The sequence below is a fragment of the Magnolia sinica genome, chromosome 7, assembly GCF_029962835.1.
Source record: "Magnolia sinica isolate HGM2019 chromosome 7, MsV1, whole genome shotgun sequence".
Lineage (NCBI taxonomy): Eukaryota > Viridiplantae > Streptophyta > Magnoliopsida > Magnoliales > Magnoliaceae > Magnolia > Magnolia sinica.
Genome location: NC_080579.1, coordinates 88,491,949 through 88,518,627, shown reverse-complemented (window position 1 = coordinate 88,518,627; position 26,679 = coordinate 88,491,949). Strand labels below are relative to the sequence as shown.

The 26,679-nt window shown below is 40.0% G+C and overlaps 1 protein-coding gene and 1 long non-coding RNA gene across 4 annotated transcripts in view; both read right to left on the bottom strand.

The window, feature by feature from the left end:
• The window catches only part of LOC131251635 (probable cyclic nucleotide-gated ion channel 20, chloroplastic), a 95,103-nt gene that overhangs the window by 37,815 nt on the left and 30,609 nt on the right, over window positions 1-26,679 (bottom strand). Inside the window, exons 1-4 of one of the 3 annotated variants that reach the window (XM_058252481.1) lie at window positions 5,096-5,247; window positions 2,749-3,277; window positions 1,365-1,556; window positions 494-592 (exon numbers count right to left, since the gene is read on the bottom strand). The exons of 1 other annotated variant lie outside the window; for it this stretch is intronic. In XM_058252481.1, coding sequence (XP_058108464.1) covers window positions 494-592; window positions 1,365-1,556; window positions 2,749-3,129 — 672 coding nt within the window. In that variant the 5' untranslated portion in view covers window positions 3,130-3,277; window positions 5,096-5,247. Of the gene's footprint in view, window positions 1-493; window positions 593-1,364; window positions 1,557-2,748; window positions 3,278-5,095; window positions 5,248-26,679 lie in introns of those variants that run through there. One more of the 3 variants, XM_058252482.1, reaches the window with a different exon arrangement.
• Window positions 24,691-25,571, bottom strand: LOC131251640 (uncharacterized). Its single transcript, XR_009174005.1, has 2 exons — window positions 25,474-25,571; window positions 24,691-25,140 (listed from the first exon to the last, which is right to left on the bottom strand). It is a non-coding gene; the product is annotated as an uncharacterized LOC131251640 (long non-coding RNA).

The window sequence follows — 26,679 nt, the reverse complement described above, 5'->3', positions numbered from 1 at the left end:
CGGCCGTTACAGAATTCTGTGACTGTAACGGCCGTTACAGGCCATAACGGCCGTTACGGACCCATAACGGCTGTTACAGGCCTTTTTTTTAAAAAAAAAAAATGACTGGATTGTGCCGGTTATTAGACCACCACAAGCATAGTGGGGTCCACTTGATGAACAACTAGGATCTCAACAAACTAATAACTTTGGCACATTTGAGGTGTTTTCCACTTTTCCAAACCAGTACATTTTACAGATTCCATACTTGCAATCAAGTACAGTGGTGGAACCAAAATGTCACAATACAAATGATAAAGATAATTCCATCACTAAAATCACAAATCATCATCATCATCATCTAAGCATTAACCCAATTAATTGGGGTCAGCTACACGAATCTTGTTCCACTATTCCACTCTATCAAGGGCCATAACTTCAGTTAGACCCCTAAATCATTAATGAATTCCGAAAAAAAAAAAAAAAAAAATGATAATAAGTGACCGTGGCTTACCTGTAGCAGCATGTGAAGTAGGTAGATGAAATCAGTAAAGCTTCTCACAACAACAATTGCATTTGCAAAGGACCAATTAAACTGAATACACTTGTTTTCCTGTTGTAAAAATGAAATTAAATAGTTAAAGATGAAAAGGGGCATATAACTAAAAATCCATGCAGCAGAGTAGTGCTCTAAATGGACTGTGCTATAGCCCGTTGGGCTTTGGGGCCTAGTCTGCTATGGGCTGGATCGGGCCTCAACTTTTGACCTGTGGGTCCAGCCTGGACTTGATTTCAAGGCCCACAAAATGAACAGGCAGGGCCCAGGTCGCCGTTGAAGGATCCTAGCTAGCAATGGTAATCATGCATTATATGCAGCAATGAATATGAATGTATAAAACTTCAGCTAAACCTCCAGGTACTCCATGGGTCTAAACCAAAAACCAGAAGAAAAATATGATACTCGCCCCAAGGATTTGCACAACAGACTCAAGTATTCAATTTGTACAGGTGGGCCTAGAGTTTAGTGATCCAGACTGCTAGTCCCAAAATATCTCATGGAGTGAATAGTTTTTGTTGCCACCTCTCTAATAGAGATGCAACCCACTACTAGGGGTGCAACTTGGGCAGGTTGAGTCAGGTTGAGGATCAACCCAAACCCGATCCGAACTAAAGAAGACCCAACCCCCAACCCGTATCTTATATGTTTTGGCCTGGCTGATCGGCCCTCCAATACCAATATTCAAAACTTTGTTGAAAAAGGTAAAAAGCACAAATACACATACCCAGTAATACAATGTTTCATCATCTATTCAAGGTAAAGGTGTGAAATTTTTAAATGCAACCTGAATTGTATGCCACTAACATGGAAGAGAACAAAATTATACCTCTTGCACGGACAATAGGAAGAAAAGCAATGGATCCATGAAAATCGCCACCAAGCAAGAAAGGACCAAAAAAATGTTCCATTGTTGAACAACCTTGGTATGAGGATTCATGATGCCGGGAATACTTCTTTTTAGAGAGGAAAATGATTTTTGCACCCAGCCTTTGGCATCCCCATAAAGTGCATTATGTAACTGTATAAAATAATCAAACACATTCTCAGAAGGTATAAGCCCACTCCATGAATATGTGAAGATAAAACCAATATCAGTAGGATGAAAAATGTGATTGCTACCTGAAAGAGTGAGATTTAGAGTTCTACTCCTTACATGTGCCAATGTAGCATGCATGAGTGAGATCAGGGTCATTCATTTGGTGGGCCCACTATGTAGTGTTGTCGCCCAAAAATCAGGCTAGTCAGGATATTATGTATTGTAAGAAATGGAAAGTTTAAAACATGACCAATTTTCCACATTAAATGTACGTGTGTAGCCCACCAGGCGAACAGACTGGACTGAGTTTTCGGCCACAACAAATAAACGGCCGAGACACCTGCCCAGAATAATGCATATGCTCACAAAGTGTGGTGGAAACAACATGAGATGGATATTGGTATTGGATACTTAGGGATACTCGTAGGAAATACTTAACTGAATCCTGTTTTACTAGAAAGTCATTTATGAAAGTCTAAAAATTTCTCAATCTCACATAATATATTGCATGTATTGTAAAAATCACAAGTAATAATTTCATTAATTTTTGCATGCTTACAGATTAAAAACAATACCTGAAATATTTCATTATACAGCTAAATATAAGTACCCTGTTACAAGCGGAATACATGCATTCATAGTGCTGGATTATTTAGGAAATGGAGAATTTTATCTGTGAGAGTACAAAAAGGGTAACTGCGTACTGAATATATAATGCATACTTTAATGGGTAGTCTTATGTGTAGTATCATAGATACAGCTAGGAGGATGTAAAAAATATATATTGGCATTTTCATAATGTTGGAGTGTTTAAAGTCCCTTGATATAAATTGATACACCATCCTCTAACGGCTTAAGTTTTTAGAGCAAGTGGTTGTTTGACATGGTATCAAAGCGGAAGGTCAATTGTTCAAATCCCCAAAGTAGCAAATATGCCACCAGAATATATTCTCCCATGGGGGGATGTTTATCGTGTGAGTTTGAGTGTTCCTCCACCCTTGCCCAATATGTTCCCTTAATATACATTGATACATTGAATTTAATCACAACAAACTATCTCTAACAAAGCACTCAGTTTGATGTCTTTTGAAGAATCAAAATCGCTACCTCAGCATATTGAAAAGCATAAACAACTCAATAAGAAGAACGCACTCAGCAAAGGGAAGAAAATCACCTTAGTTTCAAAAGCTGAAGCCTTGTTATATTTCTTATGTGCTGCTTTGAAATCATAATTTGTTGGGCATGTGGTGCACAAAGGATCATTGCATCTACCCAATTGCCCAGACTTCAATAAATGCTCATTCTTTCCAACAAAGTTGTTGTTCTTCCACCCAATGTCCGTTTGGCCCGTTTCTATAACACATTCCTTGACAGCCGTTGTTTTTCCACCCAATGTCCCATTCATAGGCTGAGAAAAGTTCCCAGGCTTCATATGGCTAGATAAAGGACCATTCACAAGCATAGACAGGGCCTGTTTTCCGCCATTCAAAGGACTAGTATGAGATAGAGTGCTATTTTCACTTCCATAGGGCCCCATCGAATTCCTAGCGGCCATTGACCCACATGACACACTTCAAGTAGTATGCTTAGTGTTAAACCTTTTTAATGGGATATCCATGGAATCATTGGATAGTTGAGAACAAGTATCCAATAGCATCGGTACCTCATCATTCGAATCACCAGCAATTTCTCAAGCACTAGAACTATAATAAAACACAAAATCACAAGTCTATGATAGTAAGCAGAAGGTGTCGGAATACAACTCCTTATATTATCCATGTTACTCATAATCCGAAACAAGCTTCCAACGACAGTATAAAGTGTGAATTTGCAGTCGAACAGTATACTGGGGTGTTTCCAGTTCCCACGACAGACAGTACACACAACCCCAAAACATGGTTGAGATGAAATGGAAACTTCCTGTTCTCATCTCAATAGTTAATTTCGGGTTGAAAAATGGGAAAACAGATGCCGACTTAATGCATGTTCTGTTTCTGCACCACCCCAAACACCATGCATATAGAGTATGTATTAGGTGCATTTGGGTTCCCCATGGAATTGGATTGCTATTATTTGTCTAATAAAGTAGAACTAACTGAATTGCGATTTCCTTCATTAGCATTCAACTCAGCCATTGCCAACAAGTCTGATTCAACTTCCTTACAAAACCATTTAGAGCCTACCCAAAACTCATCAACTCAAAACTGAGCTGAGTAAACTCAGATCAGATGAATTGCAAGTCGGGTCAACTCACTTTGTAGACTCGGTCTAATCAACATAAATAGTAAAAATAAAAATAAATAAATAAACAAGAAGAAAATGTTTGGCTTGTGTTTGGTTGCACCAAATATCATAAAATTCTGCACCAAATAGACTGATTCATATGTGATTTCCTTAATTAGCATTCAGAGTAACCATTGCCAATAACTCCAATTCAATTTGCTTACACAACCATTCAAAGCCTACCAAATATTCATCAACTCAAAACTCAGCTGAGTCAGCTCAGACAAATTGAAAGTCAGGTCAACCCGCTTTTGTAGACTGTTAAACCAACATAAATAGGAAAAAATGAAAAGGTTTAGGGTGTGTTTGGTTGCACCAAACATCATGAAATATCATGAAACTTTGCACTAAGTTAGATTAATCACAGAATACGGTGCAACCAAACGGACCCTTATGCTGCAATCACAGATGGGGGTATTCAACTAACTATCCAACAACTCTGATTCAATTTCCTTGCAAAATGATTCAGAGCCTACCCAAAATTCATGGAGTCAACTCAAAACTGAGCTGAGTCAACTAATATCAGATGAATTACAAGTCGGGTCAACTCACTTTGTAGACTCAGTTTAACCAGCATAAATAGAAAAAGAATAATAATAAAAATTTTAAATTTTAAAAATAAAAAATAAAATAAAAAAAAGGTTTAGAATGCATTTGGTTGCACAAAATATCATGAAATTCTGCAACAAATTAGACTGATGAATCACGAGATATGGTGCAACTAAACACACCCGTATTCCAGAAATCCTTTCTAAAGATGTATTTGGCCACTCACAACCTTTTTACCAGTTTTCCGCTATTGGGAATTGATACCTACATCCAACCCAACTGAATTTTCACACCCATTTCCTCACTTTGGGAATTGGAACAGCACACCAATTGCCTATTCATTTCCCAAAAAATGGCAAGTGTGTGATTGGCGCAGGCGTAAAAAGCCTCTCCATTTAATATAGTCGAAAACCGAGTTGAATTGGGTTTTCAGATTTTCAAACTACGGTTCGTAGACTTCAGTTGGATGGAATTGGCGAATTGGGTTTGTCTGAATACTCTAAAAAAACAAGAACGAGAAGAAGCAAGCTGAAAGAGAAGATAGGCTATAAGAATGATTTGTTTTAGCAATACGTAAACATTTTCTGTGTAGTTCCTACTGTAACCAAAGAGAAAAACATGTACTTGTCTATCAAAAAAATGTATCTATAAATGTCATGAACACATGAATTTCATTATAACAAACATACCCAGCAATTTGAATTTGCAAAAATCGTGGCCTCTCTCTCTCTATCGAAGTGAACGAATGCAATATGTCGCAAAGGGGGGGTCAGTTCAAGTAGATGAAAGTCGTGTAGGGCCGCGGATTCCTACGATAGTTCCCCCCATTTTCTAAAAATGGTGGTGTCTGTCTGGCGACTCTTCAGCTGTACACATGCATTGTTGTACGGTGATCCAGACCGTCCAAAATCACCAATTCAATCGTGGATGTAGTATGGCCTCTCTTTCTCTCTTTCGGAGAATCCATAACATCGTAAAGAAGCGGTCAATTGAAGTTTCTACAATTGGACTCTTTTATTCCAATCACCCTTTTTTTTTCTCACAATTCTGAAGTGCCATTAACGCAGAATCGTTATTTTTGCTATTTGGAATTGGCATATTGGCGGTGCACTGCACCTGCTGAGTGGTATGGATCTCTACAATTCCAAATGCATGAATATATACAGCCTTTTACATTTAACCATACTTTAATAGGCCATCAATTGGGTGGTTGTGATTGCTTTATCAGTATTATTTTATATAGACACTCCATCTGCAATGGGCCCCACAATTTGATTACCGTAGATAGTATAATTTGAGTGGTCTAGATAGTCGTGCGTAAGAGTTATATGTTGAGTCAATAATATCTTTTAAATGGTGGTGAACTAATAGTAACTGCACCACTTTATCGAACTACTAGGAAAGTGCGGGAGCTGAAATGGACTGATTTTGGTACATGTTAACGTCTAGTTGGACTCCAATGCGAGTGGGTTAGGTGTTACCCTAATCGTATGAGCCCACTTAATGAATATGTTTCTTATCCACGCCGTCTATTCGTTTTTACATCTCATTTTAGGACTTAAGTCCAAAAATTAAGTAGATCCAAATCTCAAGTGAACTACACTGTTGAAAACGATGGTGATTGACTATTAAATACTTATTGTGAGTCAATAAAGTTTTGTATCAAGCTGATATTTAAAATTTTCCTTCATTTAGGTCTATTTGACCTTATCAAGAGGTTGGATAGAAAATAAATAATAAGGTGGCCCCTAGGTAGCTTTTAATGGTCAGCATTCAACCACCATTGTTTACGTGGTATAGTCCACTTGAGTTTTGGATTTACTTGATTTTTTTGGAGTACACATTCAAAATTTATCTTCAAAAAACGGATGAACGGTGTAGTTGTATAACACATTTATCAAGGTAGGTAGGCCAGGGCAACACCGACTAACGCATTCCCCATGTTACACATAATCCGATTTGACGGACGGCCTAATTATTATAGGTGGCAAAATTCTGCCATAACATATGTATATTTTTCAAGTCGGCTATATATTTTGTAACGTCATTTTATGGTACTTAAAAAACAACGACCAAAGGCCAAAAACAATATATGTATAAATAAAGAGGGGCGTGGATTCAGTACTACCCCTGCCCGTCCAAAGCTCAGGACGGGCTGGACAGGACGTGGATTGCGTATTACCTCTGCCCGTCCCTAGCTCCGAACGGACAGTTCTATGGGCGGGCCCACCGTGATGTATCTGTACATCCAAACCGTCTATTCCTTTTCTTATATTATTTTAAGGGATCAAAACAAAAATGAGGCAAATCCAATGATCAAGTGGACCACATCAAATAATAATCTTGGTTGTATTGAAATGCACAAAGCATTAAATGTTAGTTGCATTAAATGCAAGAGTCATCTGTGGTATGGTCCATTTGATCGTTGGATCTGCCTCGTTTTTGTTTTGATGCCTTAAAATAATACGTGAAAAGGGATAGACGGTTTGGATATACAGATACATCACGGTGGACCCGCCCACAGAACTGCCCGTTCAGAGCTAGGGACGGGCGAGGGTAGTACGCAATCTGCGTCCGGCTGGACGTGTAGCCCCTTAATTAGTGGAGAGTGGTTACGTCAGATGGTAGAGGACACGTCAACAAACGAAACGGAGTTTTCCAAAAAAAAACTCCAAACATTTCTTTTTTTTTTCGTCTTCCATGTTTTTTCTCTCTTCTCACTCCCTCTTTCTGTATCCCTTTGATTTCTCTTCGATTCTCTATCTCTCTCATCAACCCATTTACAGGCCGTTATCATCTTGACGAAGCTCTCATTGTACCTCTGCATATAACAGGTAGGGTTTCTGTCCTATTTTTTTATTTTTTTTTTCCTTCATCGTATTTAAATGCTTAGATTAGAAATTTAAAATTATGGCTTTTCTTTTGAAAAAAGTATTGGGATTTTGTCTTTTGTGATTGGAATTTAGAGTTTCTCGTTTGAAAATGCAATTACAATTAGGGTTTTTGGATTGAGATTGGAATTGAGATTAGTAAAAATTCTCACCTTTCATATAATCTCATCCATTTGATTAGTGGCCTATCCAAAATTCAGTGGGTAAAAGAAAAATCCATCAATCGTTATGGGCATGCCCTCTTTGTGATAAATGATATTTTTAGGGCATGACCTATTTGTGATGGACCTCAATGGAGAGCTCACTATACAGTCAAAGGATATTCTTATTGAAATTTGCATTTTCTATAATTTAATTTTTGGGGCATGGCCTGTTATGATGGTCCTCACTAGTGAGTCGATAGATTTCATTCATTTGGGTTATATTATAATTTGGTGAACCCTATTTCATATATTGGATGGTAGAAAGGTTTAATTTTGTGCATTATATGACACTTATGCATTTTTATGTTTATGGCAATATTTGGTAATTTTTTTAATTTTAAATAATTTAAATTTTTTTAATCAAGTGCATTACTGTTATTAAATGAGATGAGAAGTAAAACTAAAATCATACATATAATAGATGGTTAGATCCTCATATACATATTATATATTATAAATAATTTTTGGAATGGTAAATGATTTAAATGCCCTTTTTCTTTTGAAGGTTAATTGGTGAAATGGATAATGATATCTTGAAGACTCAAGTATGTTCTCAGCCATTTCGAAGGTTAGAGTTTGATATGGAAATAAATGATCAAGATGCAAACCAATAAGTAGATGAATATGAAGCAAGACAAGATGTACTGGCCAGAACAGATGATGAGTTAGATGAAGAACCAAAACTAGAAATGGAATTTATTTATGATGATGATGCATACGAGTTTTACAATAGGTATGCTAGGAAGAAGAGTTTTAGTACTTGAAAATCATGGACAAAAAAACGTGATGATGGTGTCATAGTTAAGAGGCATTTTTGTTGTTCCAAAGAAGGTAAGACGTAAGAGGAGACATTGATCAGTCGAAGTTTATCCGTCCAATTACAAGAACTCACTGTCTAGCAAGCATGACTATTAAACTTCAAGTGAATGGAAAATATCATGTGACTAAGTTTGTGGCAGAGCATAACCATGAAGTTGTTACACCATCAAAGGTGCACATGTCAAGGTCACAAAGAGGCTTGACCAATGAACAGAAAATTGAAGTAGATATAGTGGATGCTTCAGGAATAACACCCAAAGCAGTTGGAGAATTGATGAGTAGACGAGCTGGAGGTCGGGAGAATCTAGGTTTTACACCTATCGATCACAAAAATTACTTACAAAGAAAGCGAATAAAAACAATAGAAAAAGGTGATGCAAGAGCTGTTCTAAAATACTTTTAAAAAATGCAAGTAAATGATCCATCTTTCTTTTATACAATAAAGTAGATGAAGATGATCAAATCACTAATATGTTTTAGACAGATATGAAGTCAATAATGGATTATAATGTTTTTGGGGATGTAGTTTGTTTTGATACCACATACAAGATAAATAGCTATGAACGACCATTTACCTCATTTATTAGGGTAAATCATCATAAGCAAACTATAATATTCGGTGGGGCCTTGTTATATGATGAGACAATTGAATCGTTCAAGTGGTTGTTTTAAACATTTTTAAGTGCGATGTCCGAAAGACAACCAATGACATTCTTGACTGACCAAGATGCTGCAATGGCTAATGCAATAACTTCAGTGATGCCAGAAACATATCATCATTTATGAATTTGGCACATCTACCAAAATGTTGTGAAACATCTTAATGGTGCATTTAAATGTTCAAAAAGTTTTGAATATGATTTTAATAGGTGCGTGTATGATTATGAGGAAGAAGAGTTTTTAGTTGTATGGAATAACATGATTGAGAAGTATGATTTAATACACAATAAGTGGCTACATGATTTGTTTAAAGAAAGAAAAAAAATGGACTTTGGTTTATGGAAGAAATACATTCTGTACTGATATGAAAAGTACGCAACGAAGTGAGAACATGAACTGTAAGACCCATATCCTAAACCGTACCGTTTCGTAGGCTTCCGCGGTCCTCCCGGTCGAATTCCGGCAACTCTCGACCTGAAATCGGTATTTGCGTGCAATCCTATGTCGCATCCAGTGATTCTGAGTTGGCTCGACTCAAAACTTGTACCCTTACAACCGCGTCGTCGCCGCGTACTACGCGCCGAGGCGATATCCGGGCCAGGAGATATGGGCCCGCATTCAGTTCGAGGAAAACACCGCGCTTTGTAAAATCCAAGAGAAATATCCCATTAATCAATCATATCAATCACTTCACATGTCAAATACAACACCCCATCCCCAAGCAACTCCAAAGTCAAAGCAACTCATCCCTTACATGTCAAACTACACATCACCCATCACTCCATCATCCATCCCTTCACTCCTTACAACCTCTCTCTCTTTCATTTCTCTCTCATTCCTCCCAAGTAACCGTCCATGGTTTCCAAGGAGAGAGAGAAGCTAGGTGTGACCCACTTCGTACCACCCAAATCCACCCTCCATAATCAATCTCAACCGTTGAATCATGTCTCATTGGAGCTACGATGAGAAGAAGTTTAAGAAGATCAAAGGTAGGTGATTTTATGAATTTTTAACCGTTGACTATTGTGTATTTGAGGGCTCACTTGTGGTGGGACCCATCTTGATGTATGTCTTGTATCAAAGAGGGACCCATAGTGGCGGGGTCCCTCCCATCTCTCTCTCTCTCTCTCTCTCTCTCTCCCTTTTTGTGATGGAGTGTGGCCCACCTGAACCAGACCATTCGATCATGAGGGCCACTTGCTGCTGGATTTCGGTAGGCCCTGGATGAAGGGAATCACAATCATCAGCTTAATTTGTGGACCCCACGCGATCATGAGGTATGTGTTGTACCAGACCGTCCATCCAGCAGCACGTGGCTACTGTCCTGACGGCAATAGTTCTGTCAATCTCACCTGGTTGTGTCCGTTGTACATATGGACCCCACGTGGTGTATATATTTTATATCCCTACTATCCAATCTGATGGACGGTGGGATTCCACCATTAATGTATGTATTTTATATACTGTCCATCTGTATGAGACGTAGGCCCACCCCACACGTGTGACACGTGTGGGGTGGGACCCACCTTGATGTATTGATGTTACACCCTCAACGTCCAGCAATATGGACGGTGGGACCCACCAGCACATGTGTTTAATCCACTTCAAAACCCAATTGCTCTTGGGAGCACATTGAAACTCCATATCGGACCTAGACCGCACGTCGAAAGTCCGATTACCGCGAAACTATAAAGTTATGACCACCTTACTAGGCTTAACAACCTTCGTGGGAATCGAGTCCAAATAGTATCTAAAAACGCATAACTTGAGCCTGGAGCGAAGTGTGTGAGAAATGCGATTATCTTTAGAAAATGAACTCAAACTTAAGTGATTTGGGCCGTTCGTTTGCAGGTCAAATTTAAGGTTTCAGACCATCAGATTCTGACCCAACTACACCCTTGGATCAGGAAAAAATTCCAACACAAATCAGTGTACTTATGGCCCTGATCAAGCAACGATAGCCGTTGAACTGAAACTGGTCCTCCATGGTCAATCCACAAATCCGATCGGACCGAAATCTTAACCTGGCCTAGATCCATTGCCAGAAAACTTACTATCACACCCCAAACTTGGAAAACGGGCTTACAAAATTTTTGATCGCCGAATCTGACACCGACAGCCTCTATAGTGCCCCATTCTCGGATCCCAGCACTCACGTGCCCGATTCCAATCCTGGGATCATACAAGGAAGGTTTTCAGTATGATTTTTTTTTTGTAATAGAGCATAACCACAAGCATAACCAAGTTACAAAACAACATCACCACATATTCACTATATCAAAAACTTTAAGTACAATGTGAAAATGGAAATACAGGGTGATCAAAAACTCCAAAATGATCTGATGTGCACTCCTGCCTCAGCGTTACTGCGATCCAAGGCCACCTGCATGCAACGGTCGTGCATAAGTTTACAAAAGCTTAGAGAGTGGTGTAAGTGTGTGTGCAAGGCAAGCGCCAAGTGTACAATATCAGAGTAATGTAGAAATATGCGGTAAGTCCATGAATGCTATCAGCTATACTAAAGCTATGTGATGCAAGACATGAATGCTATCGACCATACCAAGGCCATGCGATACGAGACCTATGTAGCCAAATGTCATATGCGAGATGCAAAGCAAGCATGTCAGTACTCATCAAGTACACATATCAGTACAGTTTCTCTCTGGGATATCACCGGGGTCTAGTACACTCCACACTAACTGCCGCCTCCCTAGCCGCACAGCCTAGTGAGTAGAATAAACCTCATTATTCACCTGACCAGTAGTCTGTCAATACCTACCCGCCTCGTCGATAGTGGACTCATTTGCGAGCTGGTCAAATTTAACCAAGCTTATAGCCCCCTCACTCGGACGGATAAGGCCACACCCCCTTCCAACCGACCACGACACAGTAGGAGATGCGGCCTACTGGTATTCGACACTCAGGCGCTCATGTATCCACTTGGTATAGACGTTGGAGTAGCTCCTGGTACCAAAAAGGTTCTTGAATTTTCACCCAAGGATATCCTAAGTGCCCACAATTCTAAAACCAAGTATTTTCGGTATCCGATACGGCCATCCACGATGTACTTATGGAGCTACGGCCTTGATATCGCTAGGGCGGATAATGATCAAGACACACATATGCGGGATGCATGAGTCACACCGTCAAATCATACATCAAATCTTGCGCGTATCGCGCGCTCATGTGGGGGCACTCCGTCTCATAAAGAGTCTCGTAAATGTCTCAGTCCAATGGCTTATGCTATGATCAAACATTTCTCATATCAAGCATACATGTGATGCGTATGGGCATGAATCATGGAGCTATATTAAGCATGTTATAAAGTGATGAACTGTCCTTACAATGAAGATGAGCCTAGATGGCCTACACACAACAAGTACGGGCCTATCAATGGGCCCTAGGGAGAGTTATAATGCGAACATTTAACCAACATTATTCTTACAATATGGACGTCAAACCAACATTGCTCCCAAGGCATGACCCGCCATAAATATCATTACACAAACCATGGTGGAATCATACATTACAATGGACCTTAAGTACATCCCATTAGGCCTCGACCCATGGGCCTTAGATACATAAAATGGGCCGCATCACATGGGCCTTATATTCATCAAGTGGGCCGCATTAATGGGCCGCACCAATGCTACTATTAAAGAGGGCAGAGGTGGGTCCCATGTAAGGCCCACCATATCATGTGTATAAATATATATATATATATATATATATATATATATATATATATATATATATATATATATATATATATATAAATGAATTATATCAAAAGATGAATTGGATCGCACTCCAAATAGTAGTGACAATGATTTCCACCGTAAAAAAAATATCCTACAAGGCCCACCGTTATTGAATGGAACTAACGTGACCCTTAAGAAGTTTAAACGGTGAATGTCACTGTTCTCACTATTTTTCCGTAGTGGGGACCCACTCAAACTAGGGATTTGACTCATTCTCTAGCCCCTGCCATAAAATGAGCTTTCAAAGTGGTTGGACGGTTTGGATGCAACACATGCATCATGGTGGGTCCCACCATCCAGTGTGGATGGTGTGAATAAAACACATAAATCATGGTGGGTTCCACCGTCCACTGCTGTGGATGGTGTGAATAAAACACATACATCATTGTGAGTTCCACGTGGGGCCCACCATAATTTTTATTTGCAATCCAACCCGTTGGTAAGGTCACACGGTCATTTCCATGCATTTCACAGTCATTTTCAGCGATTCCGTTTATATTCACAGTCATTTCGATGCACTTCACGGTCAATTCCCTTCACTTCATGGTCATTTCCACACATTTCACAGTCATTTCGCTTCACTTCACGGTCATTTCCATGCATTTCACGGTCATTTTCGGCGATCCCGTTTTGATTCACGGTCATTTCCATGCACTTCACGGTCAATTCCATTCACTTCATGGTCAATTCGCTTCACTTCACGGTCATTTCCATGCAATTCACGGTCAATTCGCTTCACTTCACGGTCATTTCCCTGCATTTCATGGTAATTTTCGGCGATTTCGTTTAGATTCACGGTCATTTCCATGCACTTCATGGTCAATTCCCTTCACTTCACTCTCATTTCCATGCATTTCACGGTCATTTTGTTTCACTTCATAGTCATTTTCATGCATTTCACGGTCATTTCCAGCGATTCTGTTTTGATTCACAGTCATGTCGATGCACTTCATAGTCAACTCCCTTCACTTCACGGTCATTTCCATGCATTTCACGGTCATTTCGCTTCACTTCACGGTCATTTTCATGCATTTCATGGTCATTTCCGACGATTCCATTTAGATTCATGATCATTTCCACGCATTTTATGGTCATTTCGCTTCACTTTATAGTCATTTCCATGCATTTCACGGTCAATTTCGGCGATTCCGTTTAGATTCACGGTCATTTCCATGCATTTCACGGTCAATTCCCTTCGCTTCACAGTCATTTCCACGCATTTCACGGTCATTTCCAGCGATTTCGTTTAGATTCACGGTCATTTCGATGCACTTGACGGTCAAATCCCTTCACTTCACGGTCATTTCCCTGCATTTCACGGTCAATTCGCTTCACTTCATGGTCATTTCCATGCATTTTACAATCATTTTCGCTGATTCCATTTTGATTCACCGCAAAGTGAATGAAATGGATTTTTGACCATCGACCCGTTGGAATCATGGAAAATAAGTAGGTTGGTTAGCTAAAGTAGCATCTCCTACCCCAAAATCCTATATGGTATGTCAAGTAAATCATTCCCATTTAAGAGATATGTTTATTAATTGAATAAAGAAAGAAATGAATAAAAAGAGAGAAAAAAATTTTATATGCTTATATACACGTATTTATATAAATATGTATTAGAAAAAAAATGTAGGAAAAAAAAAGTTCTCCATGCAAAAAATACTTTTTAAAAAAATAGAAAAAAATAAAAAAAAAACAAGTGGGACAGCGAGTCGGGTATCAGGCTGTTTTTTTTTTTTTTTTTTGTTTGCTTTCTGTTTTGTTTTGGATTTTATTTTTGTTGTTGTTGTTGTAATCCCATTGCTTTTTGTGGGTCCCATTATGATATGTGTTATATCCAAACTGTCCATCTATTTGGCGAACTCGTATTAAGCTTGAGACGAAAAATTAGACAGATCTAGCCATCAAGTGGACCACACTGTTAAAGGCAGTGGAGGATTGAACATCTACCATTGAAACCCTTTTATAGGTTACAGAAGTTTTAGATCAATATGAAATTTGTTTTTCCTCTTCATCCAGGTCTTTGTGACCTTATAAATAGATTGGATGATAAATATATGTTATAATGGGCCCTACGAAATTTTTAACAGTGAAAATCAAGTTTCCCGCTGCTATTTGTGGTGTGGTCCAATTGATCTTTGGATATGATTCTTTTTTTCGGATAATGCTATGAAATGATCTCAAAATATGGATGAACGGTGTGGATATAATAAATACATCATTGTGGGGCCATGTCGAGGAGCGTCAGCGCTCGTCTTCGCACCCCAGCCAATCGGCTTCCGGAAGGTAGGAATGATGGGGGTATTTAGTATTTTGGTCCGTTGAAAAGTCGTCCGTACACAGGGGAGTATTCTTGGAAGCTTAAAAAGAAGTGGGCTTAAAATGGCTGGTGGGCCATAAATGGGTCGTACAGTAGGAAATTTCTCCAATTTTGTGAGTGAATCCTGCCCATCCATCGACGAGGATTAGATACGGACAGGTTGCGTAGCAAGATTGCCTACTGAAGTGACGTCATCAACTTATGTGGGCCCCATCATGATGTATGTTTTGTATCCACACCATCCATCCATTTGGAGAGATAATATTAGGGCATAATACAAAGAATGAGTCAGATCCAAAGCTCTATGGACCCCACCAAAGAAAACAGTGGGTAAAGTGACGCCGACCATTAAAAAGTTCTAAGGGCCACGAAAGTTTTCGATCAAGCTGATATTTATGTTTTCCCTTCTTTCATGTCTACTTTAGCACATGGACAGGTTGGATCCGAAATAAACATCACGGTGGACCTTCGGATGGTTTCAACTGTGGTGTCACTCTCTCCACTGTTTTTCTGTGGTGGGGTCCACTAAAGCCTTGGATCTGCCTCATTCTTTTTATCATGCCTCAAATGATCTCTCAAAATGTATGAACAGTGTGGACACAAAACATACATCATGGTGGGCCCACAGAAGTGGGTGAAGTCACTTTGGTAGCCCGTCTCGCTACTCAACCTGTTGGAAACGAATTGCGTACTGAGTAACCAAGTACAGTTAGCGTGCTAAGTAAACTGTGTGGGTCCCACATTCATTTATGCAATTTATCCACTCTGTTCATACATTTTAGCAGATAAGTGTAGGTCGTTAGCCTAAAAATGAAGCATATCCAAAGATCGAATGGACCACACCACCGGAAAAAGTGTGAATTGAACATCTACCATTGAAAATTTCGTGGGGGCTACAGAAGTTTTAGATCAATCTGATATATTTATTTTCACTTCATCCATGTCTTTGTCATTTTATGAAAAGGTTGGATGACAAATAAATATCACTGTGGTCCATGGAAAAGTTTCAACGGTGGAAATCATTATTTCCACGGTCTCCTGCGGTACGATCCACTTAAGCTTTAGATATACCTCAAATTTGGGCTCAACCACAAAAATGATTTGAAACAACGGATGGAGTGGTTAAGACAAATATACTCACGATGGCCCAAGTGAGTTTACTCAGTACCGTAAGAACGTACTGAGTAACTCAGTACGCAATCCGATTTCCAACCCGCCAGTAGCTAATTCGTGAATCTCATCCAGGTAATCGCAGGAAGCGGATTGCTAACTGAGTAACGTACGCTGACTGTATTAAGTAAACTTTATAGGATCCACCATCGTTCATGCATTGTATAAATTCCGTCCATCCGTTTTATCATGTAAATTTAGGGCTTCAACTCAAATATTAAGTATATCCAAATCTCAAGTGGACCACACTACTGAAAACAGAGGGAATTGAAGTCTACTGTTGAAAAAGTCTTAAGAGGCAACATAAGTTTTAGATCAAGTTGATGTTCGTGTTCTCCCTTCATTCATGTCATTGTGATCTTAAGAACCGTTTGAATGACAAATAAGCATCACTGGGCCTTAGAAAGCTTTCAACGGTGGAAATAAATAATTCTACTGATTCCTGTAGTATGGTCTATTTAAGCTTTAGATATACTTCAAATTTTGGTTGAACCCCTAAAATGATTGGAAAATCAGATGGACAATCTGGATAAAACACATGAATTCATAGTGGGCCAATGAAGTTTACTCAATACAATAAAAGCATACTCAGTACATAATCTGAATGCACGTTATCTATTTGGTGCGCGGTTTGTGCAGCCATGCTCGCCATGAAGTGACATAACTCAGTTCTATGGGCCTGCGCTGATATATGTTTTTTTATCCACATCGTTCATCCATTTGTAGAGATCATATTTGGGTATTGTCCAAACAATGAGTTAGATCGAAATCTCAAGTGGACCCCACTATAGAAAACAGTGGAGAGAGCGACAAAAGTTCTAAGGGCAACAAAAGTTTTTGATCAACATATTATCTATGTTTTCCTTTCTTTATTATCTGAGTTAATACATCAAGGTTGGATCTCAAATCAACATCATGTAGACCTTCAGAAGGTTTCATCGGTAGGCATCACTCTCCCCACTGTTTTTGTGGTGGGTTCCGCTTTAACCTTGGATCTGACTTATTCGTTGTATCATGCCCTAAAATGATTTCTCCAAATGTATGAACGGTGCGGTAAAACACATGCTCATCATAAGGCCCACAAAACTTGGCAACGTGACTTTAATAGCGTGTCTCGCTACTCAACCTCCGCGTACGGAAAAAGGTAGAAAACAATGAAATATGAGACAATTGGGTTTCTCTTTGGACCGAGTATAAATGTGAGCTAAAGCCTCCGTCTACTGACGTGTACTCGTGCCTTCTTACTTGACAGCTTTCCACCAATCAACGAGCTACACGTCCAGCCGGTCCAGAGCTCCAGGGAAACGGATTGGCTCTTCCACCAGCCCCGTGGCTGGTGGTTGGTGATATGTGGGCCCTACCATGATGTATGTGTTTCATCCATTCTGTTCATCCATTTTTAAAGATCATTTTAGTTTTCGATACCAAAAATTAGAGTTATATAAATCTCAGGTGGTCCACACCACATGAAAACAATAGCGATTGGATATCCACCATTAAAATACTCCTAAGGGCTACTGTACTGTTTATTTGATATCCAATATGTTGATTAGGTCATACAGGTCCAGATGAACAGAAAAAACAAAAATCATCTTGATCCAAAGCTTTTATTGCCCCCAAAATGTTTTTAATGGTAGACACTCATTCAACAATGTTTCCTGTAAAGTGGTCCACTTGAGAGTGGGATATACCTCATTTTTAATCTTATATTTTAAAATGATCTCTAAAAATATATAGACAGCATGGATGAAACATATACATCATGGTGGGGCCCACAGATCACCAACCACCAGCCATTGGCCGGTGTCACGGGGAGTAGCCAATCCGTCCCCGGAGATACAGACGGGCGGGGTAGTACCTAATCCGCGCCCGGGAAAGAGTTGCTTCCTTAAGTGGCCCCCATTGTAGTATTATGTGAAATCCATCCCACCATTATCCAGTGCGAAACAATAAGCCCATCCCTGGCTCACTTGAACCACATGATTGAAAAATGTGTAGGTAGAAAGCTCATCCTCCAAACTCTTTCCCTTGGTGTGATTCACATTAATCACTTATGTGCCAAATTTTTAGGTTCGAGGCCTAATTTTTGGCGTGAGAGCTAATGGTTGGAGTGGATTTTATATTTTCGTCATGATATGACCTATAAAAATCAAGGGTGGAAGTCTCTCTCAATTGTTTCAATTGGTATGGCCCACTTAAATCATTGATTAACCTGATTTTTCTTTTTGTCCTATCTTAACATGGGATTATATAGCTAATGATCGAAGTTGATTTCTAAAAAATGTAACGGTGGGGTCCTTAAAATTTGAAAAGTGGGCGCATCTCAAACTATTGTTGGTTGTCATTATCACTGCAGCTTCCTTTGGTGTGGTCCACTGGAGATGTGAACCTGCCTCTTTTTAGAAGTATATATTAAAATGGACTGGTAAAAGCGATTAACAGCGTGGATAAAATACTTACATCACCGTGGGCCCCATCCTTCCAGGCGGGGGTAAGACGCAATCCGCGTCCGCAATCGAGTGTCTCCTGGGAATACCACGCTTTTGTCAAAACTGGCGCTGTTTTCTTTGAACCTGTGGCCTGTGGGAGACGGACGCCCACATGTGATTTTTGAAGGGGCTACGATGATGCGTGTGTACGATCTAAGCCGACCACTTAGATGTGTGATCTACACTACGCCTAGAGTCAAGAAATCAGGTTGATCTCTGATTCAAGTGGGGTAAGCTAAAAAAACATTAGTGAGAAAGACGTTCACCTTTGATTTTTATGCGCTCATTAGGCCCAACTATAGTGAGGATGTAAAATCCATTCTAACCATTAAATGCTTGTCCCTGTATACTTACCAATGGTGTGGTCGAACTGAAACACTTGGGGCTGATTTTTAAGCCATTTGGTCATGCATGCAGGTGATGACTCACCTGATTGTTGAAGTGGATTTCACATTAATACTAAGGTGGAGCCTACTTAAGTTGGACACTTCTTTTGCAAAGTGATGCTTAAATTACTGACGCGGATTTGTGAGAAATAGATTCCGTTATGTTTGTGAGAAATAGATTCCGTCTATTCGTTATTTGAGCTCATTTTAAGGTATCAGAACAAAAATGAGGAGGATCAAAGACTAAGGGCCCGTTTGGCCGGGTGGATTGGAAGGGTTTGAATGGTATTAGGGTGGATGGCATGGATTTCTAGGTAATAATGGTGTTGTCAGTGGATTGTCTGGAGATCCATGGGATTGATATATCCCTGGATTGCTATATCCAGTCTGTTTGGCGCGCCGGCCAATCCGGTTTTAAACTTTCTCATCCCTTCTAATCCCTCAAGCCAAACACGTCACAGGCAAATTTGAAGGATTAGGATGGATTTGATGGGATTTAAATGTAATGATGGTGATGTCAGCGGATTATCTTGAGATACCTGGGATTGGGATCAGATCACTGACTCTGTTTGGTACGCTAGGCCAATCCTAGGATTTGACTTCCAATCCCTTCCAATACCATCCAATCCCTTCCAATCCGACCGGCCAAACGGGCCCTAAGTGCAGCTCATATCTTATAAACATTTCTTGTGGGACTAAACTTTTAAAATTGCTTATAAAAAATGTTTACATGTCATCCGTACCATTCATAACGTCATTCCTACTAGGATGAACTGAAAATATAAATATTATGCTGATTCAAAACTTTTGTAGCCCCATTAACATTTTAACCGTGGACATTCAATCCTCATATTTTTGGCCCACTTAAGTATTGGATCCAGCTTAATTTTTTAATATTAATCACTTAAAATGATCTCACCAAACGGATGGACGGGGTGGATTTCTCACAAACATTACAGTGGGCCCTGCTTAAGTTTACTCCCTGCAAAAGTTTTTGAAGGAAATCTGCCTATTTAAATTACGTCTCCCAGCATTAATCATCATTAATTGATTCATAAATGTAGCAACCAGTTGTACCGTCCAACTAAGTTATGTGTGAGCATTACTCTCTCTCTCTATATGTGTGTGTGTGTGTATATATATATGGATTTGCAAACCACATCTCGGTGAGTCTAAAAAATGATTATGAATGTTTTAATGGTGCACGGCCCCTCCCCACTTCTGTATATGGTGTGGCCCACACAATCGGTTACGAAGTGGACATGGAATATGAGACATGGGGTTTTAAACGATAGGTGAGGCCCAAAAACCCCCTCATGGGACCGCTTTATTGACCAAACCTTCCCCCTCCCACACACCACTTTAAGAAAAGAAAGGTGCCTCCAAAGCCCCGTGGGTGGGTGTGGGCCCCACCTGATGGTGTTTACCTCCATCATTTTAAGTCCCCTTAAATTTGGGATACCAAAAATAATATAAACTCGGTGGGCCAACCACTAAAAATGGAAAAATTTTAAAAAAAAAATTTAAGGGCCCCCGGTTTTGAATCTTTTGAAATTGGTAACCAATCCAGTGGGACAAAAAAATTTGGGGATTTCAAACCTTTTGGCCCCAAAAATGTTTTTTTTAATGGTTGACGCTCCTTCAAATGTGGTGGCCCACCAAAGTTGGATTACTTATTTTAACCTAAATGGAAATATGGGATGGGGAAATTTAAACCATCAGGTGGGCCCACAATCACCCACCGCTTGGGGTTACGAAGTACCTTCCCCCTTCCCCAAAACAAAAAGAAAAATATTTGCGCCGAAGATGCTCCCTAGGTGGCCTGTGGGAGTGATCTTTACCATAACCCGTGCAATAGCCCCCTTATGGGAATTAAAAATTAAATTAGGAACTCTCCAACCTTTTGTGAAACACTTAAAACTATAAAAATTTAGTGGGCCCAATTTCTAAGTTCGGGGCATGTTTCAAAAGGAGCTCTGGCAAAGTTTTATTAAAGGAAAAATTTATTTTTTAATTCAGGCCCCCCCATTTTTTTTGTCCCAACCAACATGGATTATTGTTTTTGAACCAGGAATAAATGACGGTGGGGGTAATTTGAAAGTGGTACCCACTGTCATCCGACTTTGGGTTGGGCCATGATTCCCCCTCCCCCCAAAACCTATTATAAAAGATAAGCGTACCCCGATAACCCCTATCACCTGTGGGCCCCACCGTTGGCGGTTGACCATCCCCGGCAATGAGTCCCCTAAAAGGGTTCCAAAAACCTTCGGAACTGGGTGGGCCAACCCTAAAATTTGAAGCCGTTAAAACTTAAAAGATTTAGGGGACCCACAGTTTTGTGTCCAAAGGGCGTAATCCAGGTTGGGCCTAATAGGGGGTTTGCAAACCCATTGGTGGAAAAAGTTAAATTGTTTTAATGGTCAGGCCCCCCCATAGTAACCCAACCAACATATTGCTTGTTTTGAACTTCCCAATGGTGTGACGAAATGGGGTGATTTAAACGCATCACGGTGAGGCCCACCCCGGGGGGCCACTTTAGGTTGAGCCTATATTTTCCCCCCTCCCCCCAAATTAATTAAAAATACTAGCGTGAAGAAAGTCCCGTAGGTGGGTGGGGCCCCACCGTATCGTTTGACCTCAAATTGGATTTAGACCCCAAATTAGGGATACCTAAAAACCATAAGGAAGGGGTGGGATCCACTAAAATCTGGGAATTAAAACAATAAAACATTTATGGGCCCAATTTTTAAGTACAAACTTTAAGCCACACCATGGGCAAACAAATATGGGTGGATTTCAAACCTATTTGGCCCCAAAAATGTTATGTTTTTAAATCCCCACTTTATGGGTTTCCCCCACAAGACGGTTGATTTTTAAACCGGCCCAATAAAGTTTCCCCAAAGGGGTTGGGAAACGCATATGGGGCCCCAAAACCCATAGGATCTATGAGGCAATATTTTCCTTAAAATTAATTATTTAAATTATTTTTAATTATATATATATATATATTCAAACCTCACCAAGCAAGGGAGATAACATCAAACTCATTCATAATGTCATATGGACCTATACGAAGGGAAAATAAAAATAAGAGCTTGAACAGAAATTTCCATGGCCCTAAAAAGGTTTCAACAGTAAGTTTTAAATCCCTACTGCTGTGGCCTACTCGAACTTTGAATCTGCCTATTTTTTATTTCATGCATTACATTAATATGAAAAAATAAAAATAAAAAATGAATGGAAAACATGGATAAAGCACATACATCATTGTTTGGTCCACGTAATTTTGCCACGCATACACAATAGTAACATCCGAGCTGTGCTGTATTCTACGGTCCTCAATCCGAGTCCAGCTTTTGTAGTTTCGGATCTGTCACCGGGAGCGGATTAGGTGTTACCCGGCCCTTATCATGTGAGGTGCACCTTGATAAATGTCATGTATATCCACATTGTCCATCTTGTTTTTGAAGTTCACCACGGCTTTGAGATCAAGACCATCCAGTTCGTGGGGCAGATTGTGGATGAAGCATATCTTAAAAATGACACTGAGCAAATGATTTTAACCATCCAATATTGGATGATTATGAAATCAACGGTTAAAAGTAAGATAGTGGGTGGCCCAAATTTTAAGGGCAAAACAGATGCTTCGTATCATCTGTTCGGTGTAATTTTTAGCTTACGCACATTTTCATATAACGACACCGTGTGTGCTGTGGAAGAGTCGTCACCATTTCTTAAATGGTAGTAAACTAAGAGCGTAACCGAGAGACGGACCAGTTGAAAGGGGGCTGGGGATTGCGTCCTACCCCCGCCCGTCTCTAGCCCCGAACGGGCAGTTCTGTGGGCGGGCCCACCGTGATGTATCTGTAAATCCAAGCCGTCCAACCATTTTCTAAGATCATTTTAATGCATTATTGCAAAAATGAGGCAGATCCAACGCTCAAATGGACCACACCAGATATGACTCTGGCATTTAATGCATTGTGCATCTAAGGCAACCAAGCTAATTATTTAGTTTGCTCCACCTAAGCGTTGGATCTCCCTCATTTTTACGGTCATGCCTTAAAATGATCTTAGAAAAGGTATGGACGGCTTGGATGTAAAGATACATCACGGTGGGCCAGCCCACCGAACTGCCCGTTCGGGGCGCGGGGGTAGTTCGCAATCCGCGTCCAAGAAAGGGGAATCGGATTGTGTACTGAGATAATCAGTACGCTCTCGTGGTATTGAGTAAACTCTGTTGGGCCCACCTTGAATGTATGCGGTCTATCCACACCGTCCATCCGTTTTTCCAGCTCATTTTGGTGGTTGAGTCCAAAAATAAAGCATATCCAAATCTCAAGTGGACCATAACACAGGAAACAGTGAGAATAATGATTTCTACCGTTGAACTTTGCTAGGCCCCACAGTGATGTTTATTTGTCATCCAACCTATGGATGAAAGGGAAAACACAAATACAAGCTTGATCCAAAACTTACGTGCCCATAAGAATTTTTCAACAGTAGACATTCAATTCACATTGTTTCCTGTGGTGTGGCCCATTTCAGCTTTGGCTACGCTGCATTTTTATGCTCAAGCCCTAAAATACATAAATAACGGTGGACCCCACAGTTTTACTCAGTACTAACTCAGTGTGCAATCTGCTTCCGTTGAAAGGAAGTGTAATCAAGGGACCGGAATCGCAGCGCCTAAAACACCTAAGCTCCGTGAGGTCCATCATGTTGTATGTATAATATCCACTCCATCCATCAGTGGGGTCCATCATGTTGTATATGTAATATCCACTCCATCCATCAGGTGAGACGTCTTATATTCACTGTACGTACAATAGATCAGCCGGATGGTGAACTCGGGTGGACCACATCAATTGACACCTGTATCAGGCTGATTTTTGTTTCTATTCGTTTTATTACTGTTTTAACATTGTCTGAAAACTCGGCGAGTCAACCAGGGACTCGCCCGAGTTGACTCGGGTCAGCCAAACTGGCCGATCCAGTGTATGATCATTTTACTACAAAACTTGACTGAGTTTTAGGCACAAAAACTCGAACCGAGTTGATCCATCCTGGAATTTTTTTTTTTTTAAAAAAAAACCTAAATTAAGTAATCAATATTCAAATAGTAATCTTTGATTGATTTTATTTTCTTTTATTAGTAATATTACTCATTGGTCGACTGAGCACAGACCGAGTTCCTTGTTTTTAGACAATGGCTTTTGACTTAAGCTGAGAGTAAATGAGCTTGTAAATGAAATTCTCCCTAAAATTTGGAAGTAAATAGGATGAAATGCCTTTTTTAGCTACTTTGGCCACCGTACGCATGATATGTTAGTGATGCTCCAACATCATTCAAATACTGGCTACATCACTAAAATCACACCAATAAAATGATCTAAACCATCTAAAGGTTAGCCATCTAAATGGACAGTTAAAACGCATTGGCAAATTGCTTGTTTGTGACCTTTATGTTTGTAGCCCACCTATGGCTCAATATTTTTTTAAATTTTTGGCTAAATTATATACTTCAATGAGCTTATTACAATCAACGCAGCAATCATAATAAGGAGAGACAACAAAGGACATCCAAGACCAAGTGTGGGTTACCAATAGTTGGGTCCCACCTCTATTGCCCAGAACAGAAAAATACAATTTATTTCAATCAGAACAGGCGACCCATGGAAATAAATCAACCATTGATCTACATCGATGTTTTTGTGGTATGTACAACCATAAGAGAGACAAAAACTTGCATAGATACAACTGAGTGGGATTTGATAAATGTCCCGCATTCATTACAGATATGTGGGCCCCTTATAAAGGGGCCAATCATTGAGATCAATAATACAATTACATACATTTTTTTCCATGGAAAATAGGATATTACATCCACAAATTACCAGGAAGGTTATTACCTGGTGGGATTATCTGGTTGAGGTTGACCGCTTGCTCCTCGGCTCAAACGCTTCTTCCGGTATCTCCATGCTAGTTGAATGCAAGTTGCTGCAATTTCTCTCCAATATGGAGATTCGTTCCTGCAAAAGAGGCATAACAATCATTACAGATTATTCATATGTTGGGCCCCACGGATGATGATCCTAACTGCCTGATTGGCCCCTGTTAAGTGTGGATCGTTGGTTGTAATTGTCAATTTTCTTTGGATGGCTAGGATTATCTGATAGGGGATAATGTACGGCCCAACAACTCAACTGCTTACTGAAAGGTGGCCCGCCTTGATCCTGTAAGGCTATAATTGGTCTTTCAGGTCCATCATGGCCCAAAAACAGTCCTCATAAGCATGGCCCACTATTGGCTACATGATTTTCTAGTGCTATCCTAAAACTGTATGAGATGATGTTATGTATAACCTTATGGTCCCTTGAACACGTGGGCTCCGCAAGAACCGTGCAAAAGTGGCAGTGATTTCTTCCAGATCATCGGCTCGCAGCACAAAACCATTCCCATCATCATCACCATCCCTTTCTCCTTCATTCACGTTGCTTGTTCAGCCCAACAAAATAGTCCAACAGCAATAGTGCATCCTCCAGATCCAACCCGCCGGCGCAGGACCGCAACCTTCGGCGTAGCACTACGACTATACTACACATCGGATCGAGGCGAAACTCGGAAGATCGAGACTCCTCCCCTGGCCGACCAAACTGGAGGTGGCTCCCACCTCATACGTGCTCCTCTCACATGTGCGAGTCTACTCGCCCACGTGCGGCACATGTGCGGGTCCCACATGTGGGACCTTTCTTCCTGGATTGATTCATCCCTTTGGTAGACCTTCCTCCCCACTCCAAAACCCCTATTAGATCACCCAATTTGGATACCCGGTTTGAAAGATACGATTTTTTTTCTATTTTTTAATCTGATTTTCCCTATCTTTTGCAAAATTCCCCAAATCAGATTCAAAACCCAAATTGCCCAGATTAGTTCTCAATTCTCAGCCTAATAAATCATTCTAATCTGGAACCCTAACCCTAGATTACCTAAGCCTCACTTTTCCCCAATTTTAGAGCCCTAATTTTGCCCTGGCTAGAGGATCCCATTGATGATGAAATAATCCTACACAAGCTCGAGTGTTTCCACATTCCTTGGAACTCATTAGATTGATTATTTTGAATCAGAATCAGCCCTAACTTGTGTGTAGGCTTGGACTTTTACGGATTCCCCTATTTGGAATGGTTTGACTTTATTGTGGGATGTGAAGATTTATTATTGTTAATTAATTTGATGATCTTAGCCTGAATTTCTTGCATATCATAGTTAATTTTCATGGCTTACATCAGATGTGGTAAAGGATAAAAAGGAGAAAAAGTTGGAGGGCTATAACAAGAATTGAGAAAGAGAGTTGGAGGGATGTAGTGAAGGATCTATGTATTGGTCTTCTCCTTGTGAATTTGGTGGATTTGTCTTCTCTTCAAGTTGGGCTTGAACTTGGATTGGAGCTCCTTAAGGGGTTATTTGGATGCCTGTAAGTTCCAAGACTGGGAATTGACTTCCCTGTAACTCACTTATAGGTGGTGTTTGGGTGTGAAATTTCGCTTGTGAGTTACAACCTATAAGTCACT